Here is a 19,736-nt window from a genome sequence, read left to right as displayed (position 1 = left end):
AGTCTTCTTCCAACCATAGTCAAAGAGAGATCTGGCCCACATTAGATAATTGGTGCCATCAAGTTTAATGGCAGCAGCATAAGGGAGGAAGTCAGTCCTGGACAGAGCATCTCCTCCAGTAGTAGCCGTGGTAATATCAGAGTCTGGCATGATGATGGTGAAACCTTGGCAAAAAAATCAGAAGTAGAAGCTGAATATCAGGTCTAGTAGCTCTCCTGGCAGCTGCAACTTGCTTGAAGAAAATAGCAGTAGCAAACAGCCCTAATCCCAAAGATTGACAAGGCTCAGGGTTTTGAAGAAAACCCTAAAAGTGGAGATCGTTTGGGATTAGGGGTCTTCAAAAAATCTGAAAGTGGCTGATATTGATGTCGAGTGCTCTTTGAGGTTGAAGAAACACACCCTCCAAAAATCAGCAAGTTCTGAACCTTGTAACCCTAAAAATCGATTGGAGTAGTGACATCGATTTAGGGAATTGTCTTCAATTGTTGGTGTAGACCTCTGATAGTTGCTGTCCAAGGTTGCTAATATGGATCTCCAAGAGGTAAAAAACAATCCTCAAGGTAATAGAGGCTCAATCTCCAAGAAGACGAGAAATCCAAAAAATCGCAGAAGAGGAAACAGCAGCTATCGATCTCAAGTGTTGTTTAGAACATTGATGAATGAGGTTTGATGAAGGGCAGCATCTAGATCAGAAGATCACCTCATTAGAGCTGCCCTAAAAGGAATGGAGAGAAGCAAGAAGAAACGATAGAAGAGAAGAGAAGAACAATGGAGGGGAAGTTTTGAAAACCTAGATCAGAGAATTTGGCTCTGATGCCATGTTAACAAAACAAAATATGAGAGAATGCTTGAATGATCGAACTGATCAACCAAGCCATATATTTATAATATGGAAGATTACATTATAGAGACAAAAATACCCCTAGCTATAGCCGACTTAACTAGGCAGTACAAACACTTAAATATAAAGCAGTAAAAAGACCAGAATACCCCCATGGTATTCTGGTGTACATTATTCAACAGTAGGCTATAAAAGGCCACCCTTGAATGGACCAAACTTGAAGAAATTCCACTCAAATACACCCTTCAAAGGGTAGCACCATCTCATGACAACTCCAAAAATCCATTCAACATAACTCATCAACACAAAGGAACAAGTAACACCATACTCAATATTTCAAAAGCAAAAAAGGTAAACCTGCACCTTTCCAACCATAGCAAAATGAGTTGTGTGCTAACAACTCAAATCCTCATTGACCAAGGCTATGGGGGTATGAGAAGGACCCCTAGGCAATTCATATGGACCCTATAGTAGTCCTAAACACCCCCGTAAGAGAGAGAGAGAGAGAGGTGGCGGTAATCAGTGTGGTTGCTGTCCTTCGACGGAATGAGCTTCAAACGATCCCTCCTTCACATGATGGCCCCTTTGGTACTCCTATTGTCTTATCCAAGACTATCTTATGAAATTTTCAGTATTTTTACATGGTAACCTCTTCCTTGGAACCCCTTTGTAATATAGGGTTCCAAAGAGAGGAAATGGTAAGGGAGGGCTCGAAGTACGACTCTCAAACCAAACTGTGAGTAAGCTCAGCTATCAACTTAGAATTCAAGGAGTGTAAGAAAGTAAGAGAATATGGTAGCAAGTTGTGTGGGAATAATTGTGAAGAACAAGAAGAAGAATATGGTAGCAAGTTGTGTGGGAGTAATGGCTTACTCTCCACTATATCGATCACTAAGCATTAAGGGAAATTACATCCTTATTCCCCATGCCAATACATGTTAGCTAAGGGAGGTAAAAGTTAAAAAAGTAAAAGGAACATTACAACATAACACATTACATCATGTTAACAAAACTGAAATTGAGAGAATGGCTAGAAATAATCGATGTGATTATTCAGCCCTCATATTTATAACTTTCATAAAATAACAAAATTACAGTAATAACCCCATATAGCCGACCATACTAGCTATAGGGAAATAACAACAGAAAAAATACCAAAAATACCCTTATAAGATCGGGTAATACATCTCAACACTCCCCCTCAAGTTGGGGCATAGATATCACACATGCCCAACTTGACTAGAACTAGGATAAAACAACTTCCCACTCAACCCTTTGGTGAAGACATCAGCTAGTTGATCTCCAGACTTCACAAAAGGGCTACAAATCTGCTCACTCTCTAACTTCTCCTTAATGAAGTGTCTGTCAATCTCCACATGTTTGGTACGGTCATGCTGTACTGGATTGTGGGCAATGCTAATCACTGCTTCGTTGTCACAGTACAACATCATTGGAAGATGAACAGAACCACGGATATCTAGGAGTAAACTCTAAAGCCACAATAACTCACATATGCCCTGGGCCATGGCACGGAATTCAGCTTCAACACTTGATCTTGCCACAACATTTTGTTTTTTACTCCACCATGTTACCAGATTTCCTCCAACAAAAGTACAATAGCCGGAGGTTGATTTCTTGTTTGGATTACCACCCCAATCAGCATTTGTATAAGCCTCAATGCGAAGATTGGTCATGAGGAGACAAAAGGATCCCTTTTCTTGGAGCTGATTTCAAGTAATGGAGAATACGGAGAACAACAGCCATATGAGTGGAATAGGGATCATGCATGGACTGACTTACTAGACTTACAACAATGGCAATATCTGGTCTAGTGTGGGAGAGATAAATCAGTTTTCCCACCAATCGTTGATATCTGCCCTTATCAACAGGTTCACCATCCTTCTCTTGTAGACGGGTAGTAGCTTCCAAAGGAGTGTCACAAGGATGACAGCCAAGCAAACCAATCTCTGATAGTAAATCTAGAACATACTTTCTTTGGGAGAGAAAGATGCCCTTTGGAGAACGGGCAACTTCAATCCCAAGAAAATATCTTAGCTGCCCTAGATCTTTTATGTCAAATTCCCGTCCCAAGAAAGCCTTCAGGTGAGAAACTTCATCTGCATCATTACCAGTCACAACTAGGTCATCAACATAAACTATAAGAAGAGTGACCTTTTCTCCCTTTCGCTTGATGAACAGAGTGTGATCAGCATTACTCTGTTTGTATCCATAGGAGACCATGGCTTTATGAAACCTACCAAACCATGCCCGTGGGGATTGCTTCAACCCATATAGTGCCCGCTTTAGTCTACAGACTTTCCCATGGTTCTTGTCAGAGAAAAAACCTGGAGCAACTTCCATATAAACCTCCTCTTCCAGCTCTCCATGAAGGAATGCATTTTTTACATCCAAATGTTGTAGATCCCAACCAAGGTTGACAGCACAAGACAGTAAAACCCTGACAGTGTTCAACTTCGCAACAGGGGCGAATGCTTCCTGGTAGTCGATCCCATAAGTCTGAGTGAAGCCTTTGGCCACAAGCCTGGCTTTATATCTATCCACTGTTCCATCTGGCTTCTGCTTGACAACAAATACCCATTTGCACCCGACTGGTCTCTTACCCAAAGAAAGAACAACTAGCTCCCATGTCTCATTTTTAAGTAAGGCCGTCATTTCTTCCATCATGGCTGCTTTTCACTTTGGATCTGCAATCGCTTCTTGCCAATTCTGAGGAATAGAAACAGAGGAAAGAGAAGAAACAAATGTATGATAAGAAGGAGATAAAGTATCATAGGAAACAACATTGGAGCTGGGGTGTTGGGTGCATGACCTAACGCCTTTACAGACAGCGATAGGTAAATCAAGAGAAGGATCCTTACCAGGTGATGTAGCAAGGTCTGAATCTGGATCAGGTGCAAACGATTGTAGAGGTGGTATGATGGTGGTGGCAGTCTCAACCTATCTTGTGCGCTCCCGGGTATGTACTTTATCAACAGGGATTTGATTAGCTGGTCTACGCCCCCCTGATGAGGAACCACAGTAGGAGCTGAAGTTACAGAGGGCTCCCCCTGAATAGGAGCCGGAAGAATAGCAGACATGTCTTCAAAAACCTGATCCTGCTCCCCCTGAAGAGGTGTCTGGGAATAGTATGGCAAGGACTCATGGAAGACAACATCCATGGAGACAAAAGTACGGTGAATAGGGGGATGATAACACTCGTATCCTTTCTGGGTAGCAGAATAGCCCAGAAAAATACACCGAATGCTCCGTGGATCAAATTTCCCATGTGGATGATAATTGCGGACATAGCAGACAACCAAAAACTTTGGGGGGAACCACAAAGGAGGACGAACCCTGAAGGAGAGCAATAGGGGAACGACCATCAAGGACACAAGTAGGTACACGGTTGATTAGGTAAGCAGCGGTAAGAATGGCATCACTCCAGTACTGGGAAGGGACCTGCCGTGCAAACATAATGGCCTAGGCTACCTCAAGGAGATGACGATTTTTCCTCTCAGCAACCCCATTCTGGGCAGGTGTGTCAACACAGCTGGCCTGATGGACAATACTATGGGCAGCCAAATAAAGTTGGAACTGACCCTCCATGTATTCTCTGCCATTATCACTGCGTAAAATGCGCAAGGTGACATTGAATTGGGTCTGAACCATACGATGAAATAACTGAAAACAGCGAAAGACCTCACTTTTATGGCTCATCAGGTAAACCCAAGTTGTACGAGTATAACAATCTATAAAAGATACAAACCATCTATGACCAGAAATGGAATTACAACGGGCAGGGCCCCACACATCAGAATGAACCAAAGCAAAAGGAGACTCACTTCTTTTATTTATTGAAGAATAACTGGAACTAGTCTGTTTGGCCAAAACACAAGCCTCACATAAAAACTCATTCCTATTACAATGTTTGAGTAAGTCCGGAAACAAAAAAACTAAGGTACTAATGGATGGGTGACCAAGCCAACAGTGCTAAAGATGAAGGTCAGGTGACGAGGTGGACTGTAAATGATGAGCTGTAGAGGAAGCCAAATGCAAAGAAGAAGGCTAACCCGTGTCAAGGAAGTAGAGACCACCTTGCATCTTACCACCCCCAATCGTGTGCCCCATCTCCAGATCCTGGGTAACACAATGAGAAGGGAAAAATGTCAGTTTGCAGTTCAAATCTCTAGTAAGACTACTAATAGATATATGGTTGGTAGAAAATGATGGAACATGCAAAACAGATTTTAAGGAAAGGGTAGGAGAGCAGCGTATGGAATCCTTCCCATTAATAGGAGAAAGGGAACCATTAGCTACTCGAACACTGTCTTTTCCAGAAGATGGAGAATAAAGATGAAACACATGAGAGGGGCCCGTCATATGGTCAGTAGCACCGGAATCTATAATCCAAGGATTGGATACAGCCGATGCACACAGACTATTGACTGGAATACCTAAGGCAAAGTGAGAACCAGAATGGGCAGCAGGTGCAGGTGGCGTAGTAGGAGCAGCGGAAGAGGCCTGAAGCATGCGACGGAAAGCTAGGAGCTCATCCTAAGTAAGCCCAATGTCAGATGAAGGGGCAAAAGCGGCAGCAGTAGAAGAATCAGCAATGTAAGCCTTGGGTTTGGACTTCCCACGGCCTCTCTTTTCTTCAAAATCAGCAGGCTTCCCATGGAGCTTCCAGCATTGAGCCTTAGTATGATAGAGCTTGTGGCAGTGCTCACACTTGACAGGGCCTTTAGGGGCAGCAGTACCACCATCAGTAGTGGTAGAAGAAGGAACATTGGAAGCAACATGCAAGGCAGACTGATCAACAGTAGAGGAATGCAACATAGCTGCCCGACGAGATTCCTCATTATAAACCATGGCAAAGGCCTGTTCCAGGGTGGGAAATGGAGATTGGCCAAGCACCTGAACCCGAATAGGATCAAACTCCATATTTAGGCCTGCCAAAAAATCATAGACACGTATTTTGTCGACGTGTTTGCGCTAGGCAGCCAGATCAGTAGCAGTAGAGGGCTGATAGTCGGAGTAGTGATCCAATTGCTGCCATCAGTTTTTGAGGGCTGCATAGTACTTGGAGACAGAGAGTTCCTGTTGGGCAGTCCCATTAGCCTTTTTCCGAATCTCATAGACCTATGCATCATTCCCAGTGCGACCATAAGTCTCTTTGGCACCATTCCATATAGCCTAGGTTGTTTCCAGAAGGAGAAAATTATATGATATATCCCCTTGCATAGAATGAATCAGGTATGACATCATCATTGCATCATTAGATAACCAGTTGTTGAGTGGAGAACCCTCTTCTTCAGGTTTTGCAGTTGTCCCGAGAAGATGGCCAGTAAGGCCACGGCCAGCTATTGTCAAATAGGTAGACCGAGACCACTTTAGGTAGTTGGAGCCATCAAGCTTGATGGGGGCAGCAAGAGGCAGTAAATCAGTCCGAGGCTGTCCATCGAAGCCAGAAGAGGCTGAAGAAGAATCAGAACCAGTCATGGTAGCAGGGAACCACAGTCTTCAACAAGCAGCAACCTTCCAAAAAATCCCTGGAATCGATATAGGGAGAAATCGATTGCAAGAGAAGGGGGCTGTAATGAGGCCAAAAAATCCCAGATATTGAGGCAGGGAATGAAGTTGAATGAAGGCAGCAAGGGTGCCAATCAGAGGCAGCAACAACCAGCAGCCCAACCCCAATATCAATTAGTGTCAGGGTTTTGAAAAAAAACCTGAGAAGAGAGATCGATAAGGGGGAGGGGTCTTCAAACAATCTGATGAAGAGAAAGGAGGCTGAGAGCACTATCAGAAGGAGATTCTCCAAGGGAAGAAGCAGCCGAAACACCTGTAGAGGTCTGATCTTCAAAAAAAAGGAAGAATCTTCAAATCGCAGACAGTCCTGCAGCTCCTATCCAGCGGAAATAATTGCATAATTGGAGGTAGGTGGGGCAGCAGCTAGATGATTATGATCACCTCCTTAGTGCTGCCCTGATGGGAGAAGAAGAACCAAAAGAAGAAGAAGAGAGAAGCTCGAGGGTGGGAGGGAAGGGAGGAAATTCGAATGAAGGGAGGGTGGTGGGTTTTGAAAACCTAGATCAGATTTTATTTGGCTCTGATACCATGTTAACAAAACTGAAATTGAGAGAATGGCTAGAAATAATCGATGTGATTATTCAGCCCTTATATTTATAACTTTCATAAAATAACAAAATTACACTAATAACCCCATATAGCCAACCATACTAGTTATAGGGAAATAACAACAGAAAAAATACCAAAAATACCCTTATAAGATCGGGTAATACATCTCAACACATCATAATACCCAAAGTACCCTTATTACATGAAATTACATAAACTCTAACATTACTGCCCTAAATAATCAGAAATCACTGAAGCTCCCGATTTTTCTCACATGTCAAATATGCAAGCAACACAGTAAGCTGCAGAGAACCCCAAGAGCTCCTCTAGGTCTTACCTTAATTCGTTTAATGGACTACTTTTAAAATTCAAATCGTAGCCTTACCACATTGCCAAGAACATTACCAACCTTGCCTGAATTTGCAATCTCTAGACTTGAAACTTATAGCTTCTGAAACATAATCATCCACTCCTCCATCAGAACTCAGATCCTATTCCTTAGTTTAGGGTACCAAATTTTATTTTTCTCAAGCCCTACTAGCCACTTTCGCCAAATTGACCTTTTGGTAACCTAAACCTAGATGGTTTCTAATATAGCTTCCCTACATTAACCAGAAGTCAGCATAGATTTTTTTTTTTTTTTTTTGGGTGATGTTTCCATTCCTTCCAAATATTGTATCTTAGCAATGGATGATAACAGCAACATTTCAAGACAGTGAAGGTTGTGAATGTCATACCAAATCAAAGATTGTGAAAGTCAGGTAAATGTCTAGCTTGGTCCCAAAGCATACCCTTCCATAAAATAGAGTATGATAATGAGTGCACGATGATTAGTACTTCAGCATAGAACAGCTTCAGAATGCATAACTTAATTATTTCAAATAAAATCATAAATCACGAGATAAACAGTGAATCCTTCTGAAAGTAATAAAGACAATTAACAAAAGGGATATCCCTAGATTATAAGTTTCATGTATTTTGAAGTCAAGTATACCTCCCACAAAATTTGAAGAGATATTGCATCAGAGAATTCTGAAGAGGAAGAACAACACAATTGCCATCTTTTACAAGCAGTACGATGCACACTTGATCCAATTAGCATTCTGGAAAATGCAGAATGAGAACTTGCAATGTTATCGGAGTACCAAACATCAGAGGCTTCACATCTCCAGCAGGGCTACAATAGCAAATTCATGCATATACCAAATATCAGAAAATAAGAAAATATGTTCTAAGAAAATGTAGCAAGATAGATACTTCCATGGTGGACTGGTGGTCACAGCAACCAAAGAAGATTGTTGAAATATTATAAAAGTACAAGTGACAATGGATTCCACTGTGACAACAGATTTCCTCAACTAGAGCACCCCTGGCCGTTGGGGAACCAGCTGCTTGATGGAATAAATCCGCAAGCTAGTGAAATTTTTTGAATTATCCTCCAGCTTCACTTATAGAGATATAACCTGTAATTCCCAGATTATAATAAAAAGGATCAAGCGTGAAGGGGTTTCATATGATTCTAAAGCATGTTCAGCAAATACCCAATGATTATATTGATGAGAAACCAGAATATTTGCCGAATGCAAAAGACAGTGTATAAGCTAAATTCATCATTTTCAAAGAAGGAAAACCCGAAATATGGTCCGCGTGTTGCTCTGCTTAAATAAGTTTCATCTTGTTGGGAACTTTAACAACGTAATATATTGTTGAAAATTTGAGATTTTTCCTTTGCAAATGTTAATTCACAGGTTAAGGCAGGGATTCTAGTTTAGCAGATAATTCATCAATCTTCTTTAGTAAAGATTTCGCCCAGGTGAGATGTATAAAAGGGGAGGATGGAAAGGTATTAGTAAGGGATGAGGACATTGTGAGGAGATGGGATGAATATATTTGTGAATTTCTAAATGGAAATAGATCGAATATGACCAATTCAGTTAACTGCATTATTCGTCAAGACACCACACATCATAAATATGTACGAAAGGTTGGTGTGGCGGAAGTTAAAGAAGCCTTAAGAAAGATGAAAGTAGGCCAGACACCAGGCCCGGATGAAATCCCAATAGAAGTGTGTAGGGTATATTGGCTAACCAAGTTATTTAACAAGATTATGATCACAATGAAAATGCCAGATGATTGGAGGAGAAGCATTGAAGTTTCAGTTTACAAAAATAAGGGTGATGTCCAGAGCTGGCTAACTATAGAAGCATAAAACTAATCAGTCATACTATGAAACTCTAGGAGAAGGTAATTGAAGCCCATCTGAGAAGAGAGACTCATATCTCAAAGAATCAATTTGGTTTTATGCCAGGTAGATCCACGACAAAAGCTATCTACCAACTGAGGAGACTCATGGAAAGATATATAGCTAGTAAGAAGGATCTCCATATGGTCTTTATTGGCCTGGAGAAAGCCTATGACAGAGTCCCTAGAGATTTAATCCGGCATGTTCTTGCGAAGAGAGGGTGTTGAGTAATTATATAGAAATAATTAAAGATATGTATGAGGGAGTGGTGACTAGTGTGAGATCTAGCAGGCCAGGACAAGGAATTCCCAATTACAGTTGGGTTACATCAAGGATCAGCCCTAAGTCCTTATTTGTTTGTGCTTATCATGGATGAGTCAACCAAGAACATCCAAGACAAGGTACCGTGGTGTATGCTCTTCACTGATGATATCGTTTTGGTGGATGAGACAAAAGCAGGGATAAACGCTAAGTTAGAGTTGTGGCGATCGACCTTGGAAACAAGAGGATTTAAGATTAGTAGATCAAAGACGAAGTATATGATGTGTAACTTTAGTCACACTATGCGAGATGATGACAAAGTAAAAATTGAGGAGAGAGATATACCACCAAGTGACTATTTCAGATATCTGGGATCTATCATGCACAAAGAAGGTGACATAGATGATGATGTTTCTCAAAGAATTAAAGTAGGTTGGATGAAATGGAGAGGTGCGACCGGAGTACTGCGTGACCGACACATTCCCCTGAAGCTTAAAGGAAAGTTCTATAGGGCTACTGTCCGACCTGCTATGATGTATGGGGCAAAATGTTGGGCAGTTAAGAAGTGCCATATAGTGAAGCTTTGTGTTGCAGAGATGAGGATGTTAAGATGGATGTGTGGCAAAACTAGGAAGGATAAAGTGAGGAACGAACGTATTAGAGCTGACGTGGGAGTTGCCCCTATCAGCGACAAACTCTGAGAATGTCGGCTGAGTTGGTTTGGCCATGTGCAACGGAGGCCTGGGAACGCCCCTAAGGAGGAGTGATCTGATTCCGATTGTAGGAGCTAAAATGACAATAGGTGAGGTTGTGAAGAATGGCATGCATAGTTTGGGTCTTGTGCCAAGTATGACCTCAAATAGAGCCTGTTGGAGGGCAAGGATCCACGTTGTCAACACCATGTAGCTGAGATTCTCCTAATTTCCTGGGCTATCATCTTTCCTCTGACTTTCATCTTTCATTTTTGTTGAATAATGTAAACCAGAATACAGTGGGGGTATTCTGGTCCTTTTGGGGTTTTATAATATGTTTTATGTACTGTCTAGTTAAGTCGGCTAAGCTAGGGGTATTTTTGTCATTAGGATGTAATTCTTAATGTTATAAATATAAGGCTTGCTTGATCAAATCGATCATTCAAACATGCCATTATTTTCTGTTTTGTTAACATGATATCAAAGCAGGCAGGGGTCATGGTATCGAGTCCCTCTGGGAGCGGGCAGGTGTTGAAATTATTTTTCCATCCATGTCCCCCTTTGGATAGTCCGCCATGTTAGAGCTCCTATATGATATACATATTGTTTCCTCTCTTTCCTACAAAGTCGGCCCTTTAGAGGAAGTGGTTCCAACAAATTCTTATATATAAAAAATTCATCTCTCAAAGAACGCCCATTAAATGAAGCTCTGCTTCCAAAGAATTTCTTGCTAGAATTCTTCTAGGACCTGTTCAGTAACTAAATAGAAACACGTCAAGACAACTTGCATGATCCTAAGTACCGAAGTCCAGGGTTTGGAACTCATCTTCACGCAATGTTTTAAATCTCATTTCAAGCTTACTTAATCAAGCTCAAAACCAAATTCACCCAAGTCTCAAGATTTTGTTCAAAGCCAAATGGAAGTCCAAAATAAAATTAATAAGTTTCTTCTTATCATTCTTATTTCTTTCCCTCTTCTTAACAACACTCTGTCAACAACTATTTATTCCCCTCCTATATTTATTGTGTTTCTTTCATGTTAATTCCCCATCCCTCTAGTAGATTGACTAATGCTACTTATTCTTCGGAGAATCATCCATCAACTGCCAATAACTACTCAACTGCTTTCCTGGGGAAAAGGAAAGCATGAACCCACAGTAGTACACAACTTCCATGAATTTCTAATGAAATACCTCCTCTTGGAATTTAAGGTCTGAACCACATGCAGTCTTTTGTTTTTCCTTTCTCTTTCATTCCCATGTCTGAACTTTGGTCAGAGGTTTTGATGTAGAACAGGTTGCACTCGGTTTCTTGGAGAACCAAAAGAGGTCAAAGCCGGTCGAGTCTGAAAACGTTAAGTCCATGCTCGTGGATTCTCTCTTGGATTCTAATCTTTATGTTTATATTTTCATGAGTTATCTTTGGTAGTTTCTTGGTCTAAAAGAGTCCAGTTTAGACTAAATAAGATTTTCACAATTTCATATTTTTCCTTACCATTTTTATTAGAGTTATAGTTAAAAGTTGAAGTCTAATATATGTCGATGTAAGTTAATTTTCATTCAATAATGAATTACAAAGTTGTTTTCTCTTGAGATTCCTCTTCTCGTCTTGTGGATTCAAGACTCAACAGGTTGAAGAAGGTGATCCTCTTCTTGTTTACACGTTGTCCACTATGTTATTTGGTATCAGAGACAAGGTTTCTCCCTGGTTCAATGGCAGAACGTGTATCGGGCAGCATCAACTCCGGTGACGGTGCTCACGGAGATCAAGTGGTCACTATGACCGACTTCAGGAATTTCCAACACTAGACGATTCAGTTGTCAAAGACTCTGCAGCATTTGGCAGAGTCTGCAACAAATTCAACCACAGTGTCGCGGAAACGACATGGTTCCTATCGCCGAAGGGGCTCGCAATTGCCCTGCTCATAGACAAGCACCTCCAGCATCCAGTGATTCCAGTGATGAGGAGATCGAAGATTTTAGTCTCGGAAGGCAAGGTGACGTTGGAACTGATTGGGATTTCAGAGATCAACACTTTAGAAACTTCAAGATGAACATAGATCTTCCTGCGTTTAATGGTCAACTTGAACTTCATATTGAAGATTTTCTAGATTGGTTTCTTGAAGTAGAGAGGTTCTTCAATCATATGGAGATCAGTGAGGATAAGCAAGCTAAGATTGTCACCTACACGCTTAAGAGTGGAGAATTAGCTTGGTGGGAATTAACCAAAACTCACCAAGGCAAGGTACTGATTAAATCATGGAAGAGAATGAAGCAGTTGATGAGAGCGAGATTTCTGCCACCAAATTATGATCAGGAATTATTTCAACAATACCAGAATTGCAGACAAAGAAATTGTTATGTGAGAGAATATGCAGAAGAATTTTATCGCCTCTCCTCGCACAACGATTTAACCGAAACCGAGTTACAACAAGTAGCAAGGTTTATGGGTTGTCTGCGATTGGCGATCCAAGATAAAAGTAATGTTGCAGCTGATTTGGACTTTGACGGATGCTGTCAAGATGGCAACTCGAGTTGAGACACAGCTGGGCAGACCGCCTGCGAGAGGTCAGATGACTAGCAGACTTTCAACACCTGATTCGTCCTGAACAGCAACACCAAATCATGGTAAAACACCAGTGGAAGAGCCGTCTCGACCAGCTATCACCATAAACCAAGATTTGGGGAGTGGAAGTGGTCAGACGAGACAGAATTGGGGATTGGCCACAGCAAAAGAAAATCCTTATGCTCTTCCTAAAACATTGAAGTGTTAGAGATGCTAATGTAAGGTTAGATAGGAACTACCCAACCCCAATCAGGATCCACAACAACCCAATAAAACACTGATATAGGTTCAGACAACAGTACATGAAACAATCCCAAGACTGTAGTGAATCCCAAAACAGTAGCCTCAAGTTGATGGTTGTATTCCCAGATCTGTCCAATATTGATTTAGGTCAAGAAAGTGGAGATTTCTTGTATCTCAGCAGCCAGGCCAGATGGCCCTACAACCCTGGTCAAAGGGCCTTTAGATAGGCCCTGAATGGTCCTCAAAAGATGGGTGATAAAGGCCCAAGGATCTAGAAGATTTGGCATCAACACTGCTGCCCAAAAAATCTCCAGAATAGATACCTGCAGGCCTTGATTGGTCTCCTCTGTTCATAGCAGCAATAGTAGTTGATAGAAGTCTTCAAAGGGCCTTCGAATAGGTGTCGGACAGAACAAATGCCACTCAAAAAATAAAGGAATTAGAAAGGGGAAAAAGAGAATCGATGGCAGAGATAGAAGAGAAGAAGGATAGATAGGAGAGGGGGGATAGGGATGGGTCTCTCACCCACGGCCTCTCATCGTACCTGTCTCTCACAGCCATTAATGGCTTTTAACCAAGCTCATTCTTTTCTCCAACTCGACTTGGCTGTTGCCCTTTTTTCTTTATTTATGAACTTCAAATCGATTACATAAAAGGGTGCCTTCCTTGCATGGAAAAGAATCCCTCACAATTGAATTTTATCATAAATAGAAACTACTTACGAGGTATCCCACTCCCAATCTAATTAACAAACTAAAGAGTCCTAGAAAAGGAAACTTCTAATTACAATAAGCAACCTAATAAATAGAAATGAATCTTTTAACTAATAACCCCCCCCCCAACGAAAGGGACTATATCTTCCCTAAAATATAGGACCTTGCAATCTGGAAAAAGATATCCAAGCCTCCTCCATGTATTGGCCATGAGGCCCACTCTAAATTTGGAAAAAAATTTCAACAAATAAACAAGATCAATAGCTGTCCTCCTAGGCCCTCATGAGATTTGTTAAAATCCCCTACAAATCAGCAAGTCAATAGCTAATAAATCTGGAAAGTAATCTTCCCTCTAATCTCCACGCAATCTGGACTGGGCTACCTTATGAGATGCTCCATTGAACCAACAAAAACCTGTCACATCAGCAGACCAGGCTGTCTCCCACAGCAGTTGAATCCCACAACGATAATGGGTTGGTTTTGGGGCTTGTTTCTGTGGCTACACATGGACCTATGATCTACATCAGCTCTTCCCATCTTGAAACAAAACTTGTCCACGAGTTTAGTGGAGTTATCGAATCAAACTTGCTTGATCGGCCTTCATTGGGAAATTGAGTTCAGCAACTGACAACCCTACCTTTTGTCCAATTTGGCTCTGCTACCAAGTTAATGTAAGGCTAGATAGGAACTATCCAAGCCCAATCAGGATCTACAACAACCCAATAAAACACTGATATAGGTTCAGACAACAGTACAGGAAACAATCCCCAAACGGTAGTGAATACCCAAAACAGTAGCCTGAGTTGATGGTTGTAATCCCAGATCTGTCCAATCTTGATCTAGGTCAAGAAAGTGGATATTTCTTGTATCTCAGCAGCCAGGCCACAGATAGCCCTACAACCCTGGTCGAAGGGCCTTTAGATAGGGCCTAAATGGTTAAGGATCTGGAAGATATGGCATCACACTGTTGCCCAGAAAATATCCAAACTACTAGTTGATGGAAGTCTTCAAAGGGCCTTCGAGTAGGTCTCAAATAAAACAAATACAACTCAGAAAATAAGAGAATTAGAAAGGGGGAAAGAGAATCAATGGCAGAAATAGAAGAGAAGAAAAAGGATAGATAGGAGAAGGGGGATAGGGATGGGTCTCTCACCCACGGCTTCTAACCGTACCTGTCTCTCACAGCCATTAATGGCTTTTAACCAAGCTCATTCTTTTGTCCAGCTTGACTTGGCTGTTTCAGCCCTTTTTTCTTTATCTATGAACTTCAAATCGATTTCATAAAAAGATGTGTATCATATTGGTATCAACCGATACCGATACTTATTGGCCGGTACGATATGACACAGACCAATACTTTAAACCATGAGTACAAGGAGAATGCGAACAAGCACCGATGTCTGAAAGTGTTTGGAGAAGGTGATATGGTGATGGTTCATCTCAGAAAGGAGCGTTTTTCGAGGGTACTTATAATAAATTGAAGAACAAGAACTATTGCCTGTATCAGACATAGTTGTCAAAGCGTCGCCTTGGGCGCCTTGTTGGTGTCGCCTTGATTTTGGACCCTCTCCAACGCCTTGGATTGCTGATGCAGGTCCAAGCATCCGCAAGAAGAAGAGACAGCCCTAAGCTTAGGGCCGATTGAATTGAGGAGCCTTGGTTTGTCTTAATTTTATTCTATGCTTAGCCTCTTTTGTAAAACTTAATTTGAACCAGGTTTATTTTGTAAACTTAAATTGAACCAGGTTCAACCTTTGGTTCACCCCTATTGGCTAGGAGTTAGCCTATTTTCTATTGGTCCTTAGAGGATCTTATTAGGTTTTGGGCTTTCAGCCTAATTAAAGCTAAGTAAATCGTGGGAGGCTCCCCACTATTCATTTTGCTAACAAACTGTTTCAACTTCTGCCATTGTTGCTGCTGCCCAGCTCCCTTGTGAGTGTGCCTTGTGGAACTCAAGGTGAGGGATTGGTGGTATTCCAATTGACTCCCTGCATCTGTTCAGATCGGGAGGTTCTCTTCTTCATCTCCAACTGTTGTCTTGCCATTTCTGCCAATCCAGTAAGTGCTTATCATTCCTGAAATCTCTTTTCTAGTTTCATTCCTTTATTAGAATCCCCTCATGTTTAAATCTTAGCTTCTTCTTATCAACCCTTCCACTCGATCCTATGTTCTGCCCCATTTCCTACCTCAAAACCCAATATCCCCCTCATATCCATTAAACCCTAAAATAACCTAGAACTTGTCCAGACTTAACCTACCCTCAAAAATCCTCCATATTAGGATCGAACCTCCCTCTCCCTATTTGGGAAACTCGATCCAAACCTTGGACCAAACCCTCCACTATAAACCCTAAACTCACCATCTTCTCCTTCCCCAAAACCCTAATTTTTTCTGACTTTTAAATTCTCATCCAAATCTCTCCAAACCTAATTTAATAGCCTCCCCTAAACCTGCCCTGCTTTACCCTGTAAGATTCAATCCCAATATCCTCAGCCTCACCAAAGTTTTAACAGATTCCCTCAAATCTGCCCCTCCAAACCAGTAGCTTAACAGCTCTTGTTTTACCTGGCTCCTAGTAGATTTAAAATCTATCTAGGACGACATTAATCGCCTAGACGCCGTGACAACTATGATCATATCTCCGACATTCAATGTTGCAGACATATTCGAGTACCATGCCCTAGAGGAACTTGTTTCTTCAACAAACAACTTGAGGGCAAGTTTTCATCAAGTGGAGGAGATTGATGTAGAATAGGTTGCACTCAGTTTCTTGGAGAACCAAGGGAGGTCAAAGCCACTTCGAGTCCGAAAACATTAAGTCTGTGCTCGTGGATTCTCTCTTGGATTCTTATCTATATCCTTATCTTTGGTAGTTTCTTAGCTTTCAAAGAGTCCAATTTAGACTAAATAAGATTTTCCCACTTCATATTTTTCCTTACCATTTTGATTAGAGTTGTAGTTAGAAAGTTGAAGTCTACTATATGTTGATGTAAGTTGATTTTCATTCAATAATGAATTACAAAGCTGTTTTTTCTTAAGATTTCTCTTCTCTAGTTATGGATTCCGGACTCAATAGGTTGAAGACTGTGATCTTCTTCTTGTTTACACGCTCTCCGCTACATTAGTTGTATGCCATGGTGGGTTCACAATATCACAACCCTGTCCAAATTAAAAGGGGGAAATCTAGAAATCAAAGCTATTCTTGTATGAAGCTAGTCCATTGTTCTTATTCATCAACCAGCATAATCCAGTTAAAGATAATTAGAGAAGATAATAAGGACGTTTTAGATGAGGAACAGGAATGCAATGTCGGGACCCACTTTTAAAAATATTCTATGATACGCCACCAAGAACAAGTAAACCACCCAAAGCTCTTACTCTATTAAAGCAGAACAGCAGTAGAAATAAAAAAAAAAGGAGTACCCAGTGCACGAGGCTCCTGCCATTGCGGTCCGGGGAGGATCATAATGAATGCAGCCTCCCCCTCCCCCTCCCCCTCCCCTCCCTGGTGGAGAGGCTGTTTCCCGACTCAAACCCGCGACCACTAGGTCGCAATGGAGCAAAATATGAAATGTAGGATTCTATGAATGAAAGCAAAGGTTCCAATCCCATTGAAGCTGGTAAGTGAACCAAAAAGATAATATCTAACGACCACTAGAAGAACTTACGGATTTCGTCCGGTTTCGCCTTCTGGGCCGCCCATCCAGCAACGAAGAACAGTGAGGATGATGTGCAGTACTTGCGAGGAAGCCAGTCAGGGCCCTCGGAGGCTTCCAGGCGCAGTAGAGGATGGTACAATCATACCTACCCGTCCCATCCCCTTTCGACAACTTACAAATGTTCACGCATTCTACGGAAACTGCAGAATTCAAATTCACAACCACGAGTTCGCAGGAAATCAGGAAAGAAGTGCCTAGCAACAAGCATAGAAATATAGAAGAAAAGAAACTCTTCCCAGAAAGAAAAAAATTACGAGAAAAAACGCACCTGACATAGAAAGAGTAGAAGACATTCCTACAAGAAAGCATCGGAGCAGCTAAATCTCATCTACTCAAACAAAAGAAATAGCGCAAGCTTTGAATCGACGAAGCCGAACGAGAACTCCTCATATAAGCCGCACAAGATATTCTTGCCAATCCATTAACTCATTCAGCTGTTAATCCTTCGGCCTTGAATCGAAACGTGCAAAAGCCAATCCCTCTTTTAAGTTGTATGTCTTTGCTTCCGGCTCGCAAAACCTTCGAATTCAATTTGGAAGAAGACCAAGGTTTTCGAAGGAGAGAAGGATCTACAGAGGAGTGTTGGCCAGGGAAGGCAGAGGTCGACGAACGAAAGAGACAATGAAGAGAACTCAAAGAAGTAGAATTGAGACTTGAGAGCGTTCCGCCAAGACCACACAAGCACCAACTTCCCGTGTCTCTTGAAGATATTTATATATTTCTCTTCCCATTTGTCATCTTCGTTCCATTTTCTTTCAGTTTAATTGACGTTCATGCCCCTAGGATTTCATATGAACTACTTAAATACCCCGATTTATCCTTTCAATGATTCAGATTTCGAAATCTTCTTTATGAATAACCAAAAATGAAAAATTAATTCCCGGGAAAAAATTCTTATAAATTATTATTGCTTTGCCCACTTTATTTCCTAAAACAATTCTTATAAATTGTTATTGCTTTGCCCACTTTATTTCCTAAAACCCTAAATTGATTTGAAACAATTCCTTTCAAATTACTGTGAAAATTATTCTTGCTCAATTCTTTCCCTTATAAGAGATGTAAGATCTATGGTCATCATTGCACATGGATGGGTGGAAGAATAGTAAAAAGTGTTCTTGACCACCAACATATAGGGGGAGTAACAATAACTATAGATTTATTGAAAAGCCTTCACCATGCGGTGAAAAAAAAAAAAATTTCACCTAAAATCTTTATCTTTCCTAATAGTTTGTCGACGAAGTTTAAACAGTTTTTTGTTTTGAACCACAAGATTGACAAGGATGGTCAGACCATCTCATGGGCTGAAGTCTATGGATGATATAAACCTTTGAATTTACCATGTAAGTATTAAAATTCATGATCCACTTCAACTCCATGATCCCACCATGTAGATCTTTCTTGAAGCATTTTATTGAAATGTTAATCCATTGCCATTTCTTAACGTAATACAAATACAACTTGATAGCAAGTTGTGCATGATCTATAAACCTTTTTTTTTTGGGGGGGGAAGGAGCATGATCTACAACTTTAAGATGAACGACAAGAAAGCGTAAGAATATGGAAACCATGTCTACCAAATTTTAGTGCTAAGTTCTATCAATTAAACAACCATGTGTTAGACTATATTGCATACAACATCAAGAGAACTCTAAAAGTCCTAGGATTTCTATAGGGATCAAATTAGATGATTGTTTCAAAATGATCGGTTAATGTTTACATAAGATAGTAATTAGTTCTTTCATTACAAAAAGACTGCTTTACTTGAAAGAAAATAACATTTATTTATTTTTTATTGATAGATATTGGCATTGGTTTGGCCTACTACTTTTGTGTTGAGTAGGTAAGCTCTAATTGCTTTTCTTTGAATACACCCCCATAAGGTGGCTATTATTCTTTTCTCATCTATTTCTTTTATGTTTGATGAGAATCTCATTTTTATCAATCTTTCTTGTAAGGGTCCCACTTTCCTAATACAGCTTGGTATCTAGTTGGCTACAATGATTACGGGCACGTTTACTTTTTTATTGAAGACTCTGGAGTATTGTGAGTCAAGTCTGCATTCTTGCCCACTAATTCAATCCTTATTTCCAATATTGCCCTTATTAATCTTGTTTATGTGGTAGAGAGAAACAATTATAACAAGTAAAAACAATAAATGTGTAGATGAATAATAAGGGCATTAATGGGTGTGTCTAAATGGCACTTCTATAGGTGTATTTAGAACTTAACACATTTTAATTGTTCTTTGTCTTATTCCCAAAAATTCTTTAAGCTAAGCGTATAAAAGGGATTTCAAAATAATTTAGAAATGACTTATGATAT

General features: G+C 40.7%; 1 protein-coding gene across 2 annotated transcripts in view; it reads right to left on the bottom strand.

The window, feature by feature from the left end:
- LOC122668975 (putative GTP diphosphokinase RSH1, chloroplastic) overlaps positions 1 to 17,759 on the bottom strand; it is a 39,734-nt gene extending 21,975 nt beyond the window's left edge. For both annotated transcript variants that reach the window (XM_043865580.1, XM_043865581.1), the window contains exons 1-3: positions 17,683 to 17,759; positions 17,364 to 17,554; positions 7,974 to 8,156 (exon numbers count right to left, since the gene is read on the bottom strand). In XM_043865580.1, the coding sequence (XP_043721515.1) occupies positions 7,974 to 8,156; positions 17,364 to 17,554; positions 17,683 to 17,707 (399 nt within the window). In that variant the 5' untranslated portion in view covers positions 17,708 to 17,759. The remainder of the gene's footprint in view (positions 1 to 7,973; positions 8,157 to 17,363; positions 17,555 to 17,682) is intronic.
- Between the last annotated feature and the right edge of the window lie 1,977 nt (positions 17,760 to 19,736).

The sequence above is a fragment of the Telopea speciosissima genome, chromosome 7 (genome assembly GCF_018873765.1).
Source record: "Telopea speciosissima isolate NSW1024214 ecotype Mountain lineage chromosome 7, Tspe_v1, whole genome shotgun sequence".
Lineage (NCBI taxonomy): Eukaryota > Viridiplantae > Streptophyta > Magnoliopsida > Proteales > Proteaceae > Telopea > Telopea speciosissima.
This window is presented reverse-complemented; position numbering and strand designations above follow the sequence as displayed.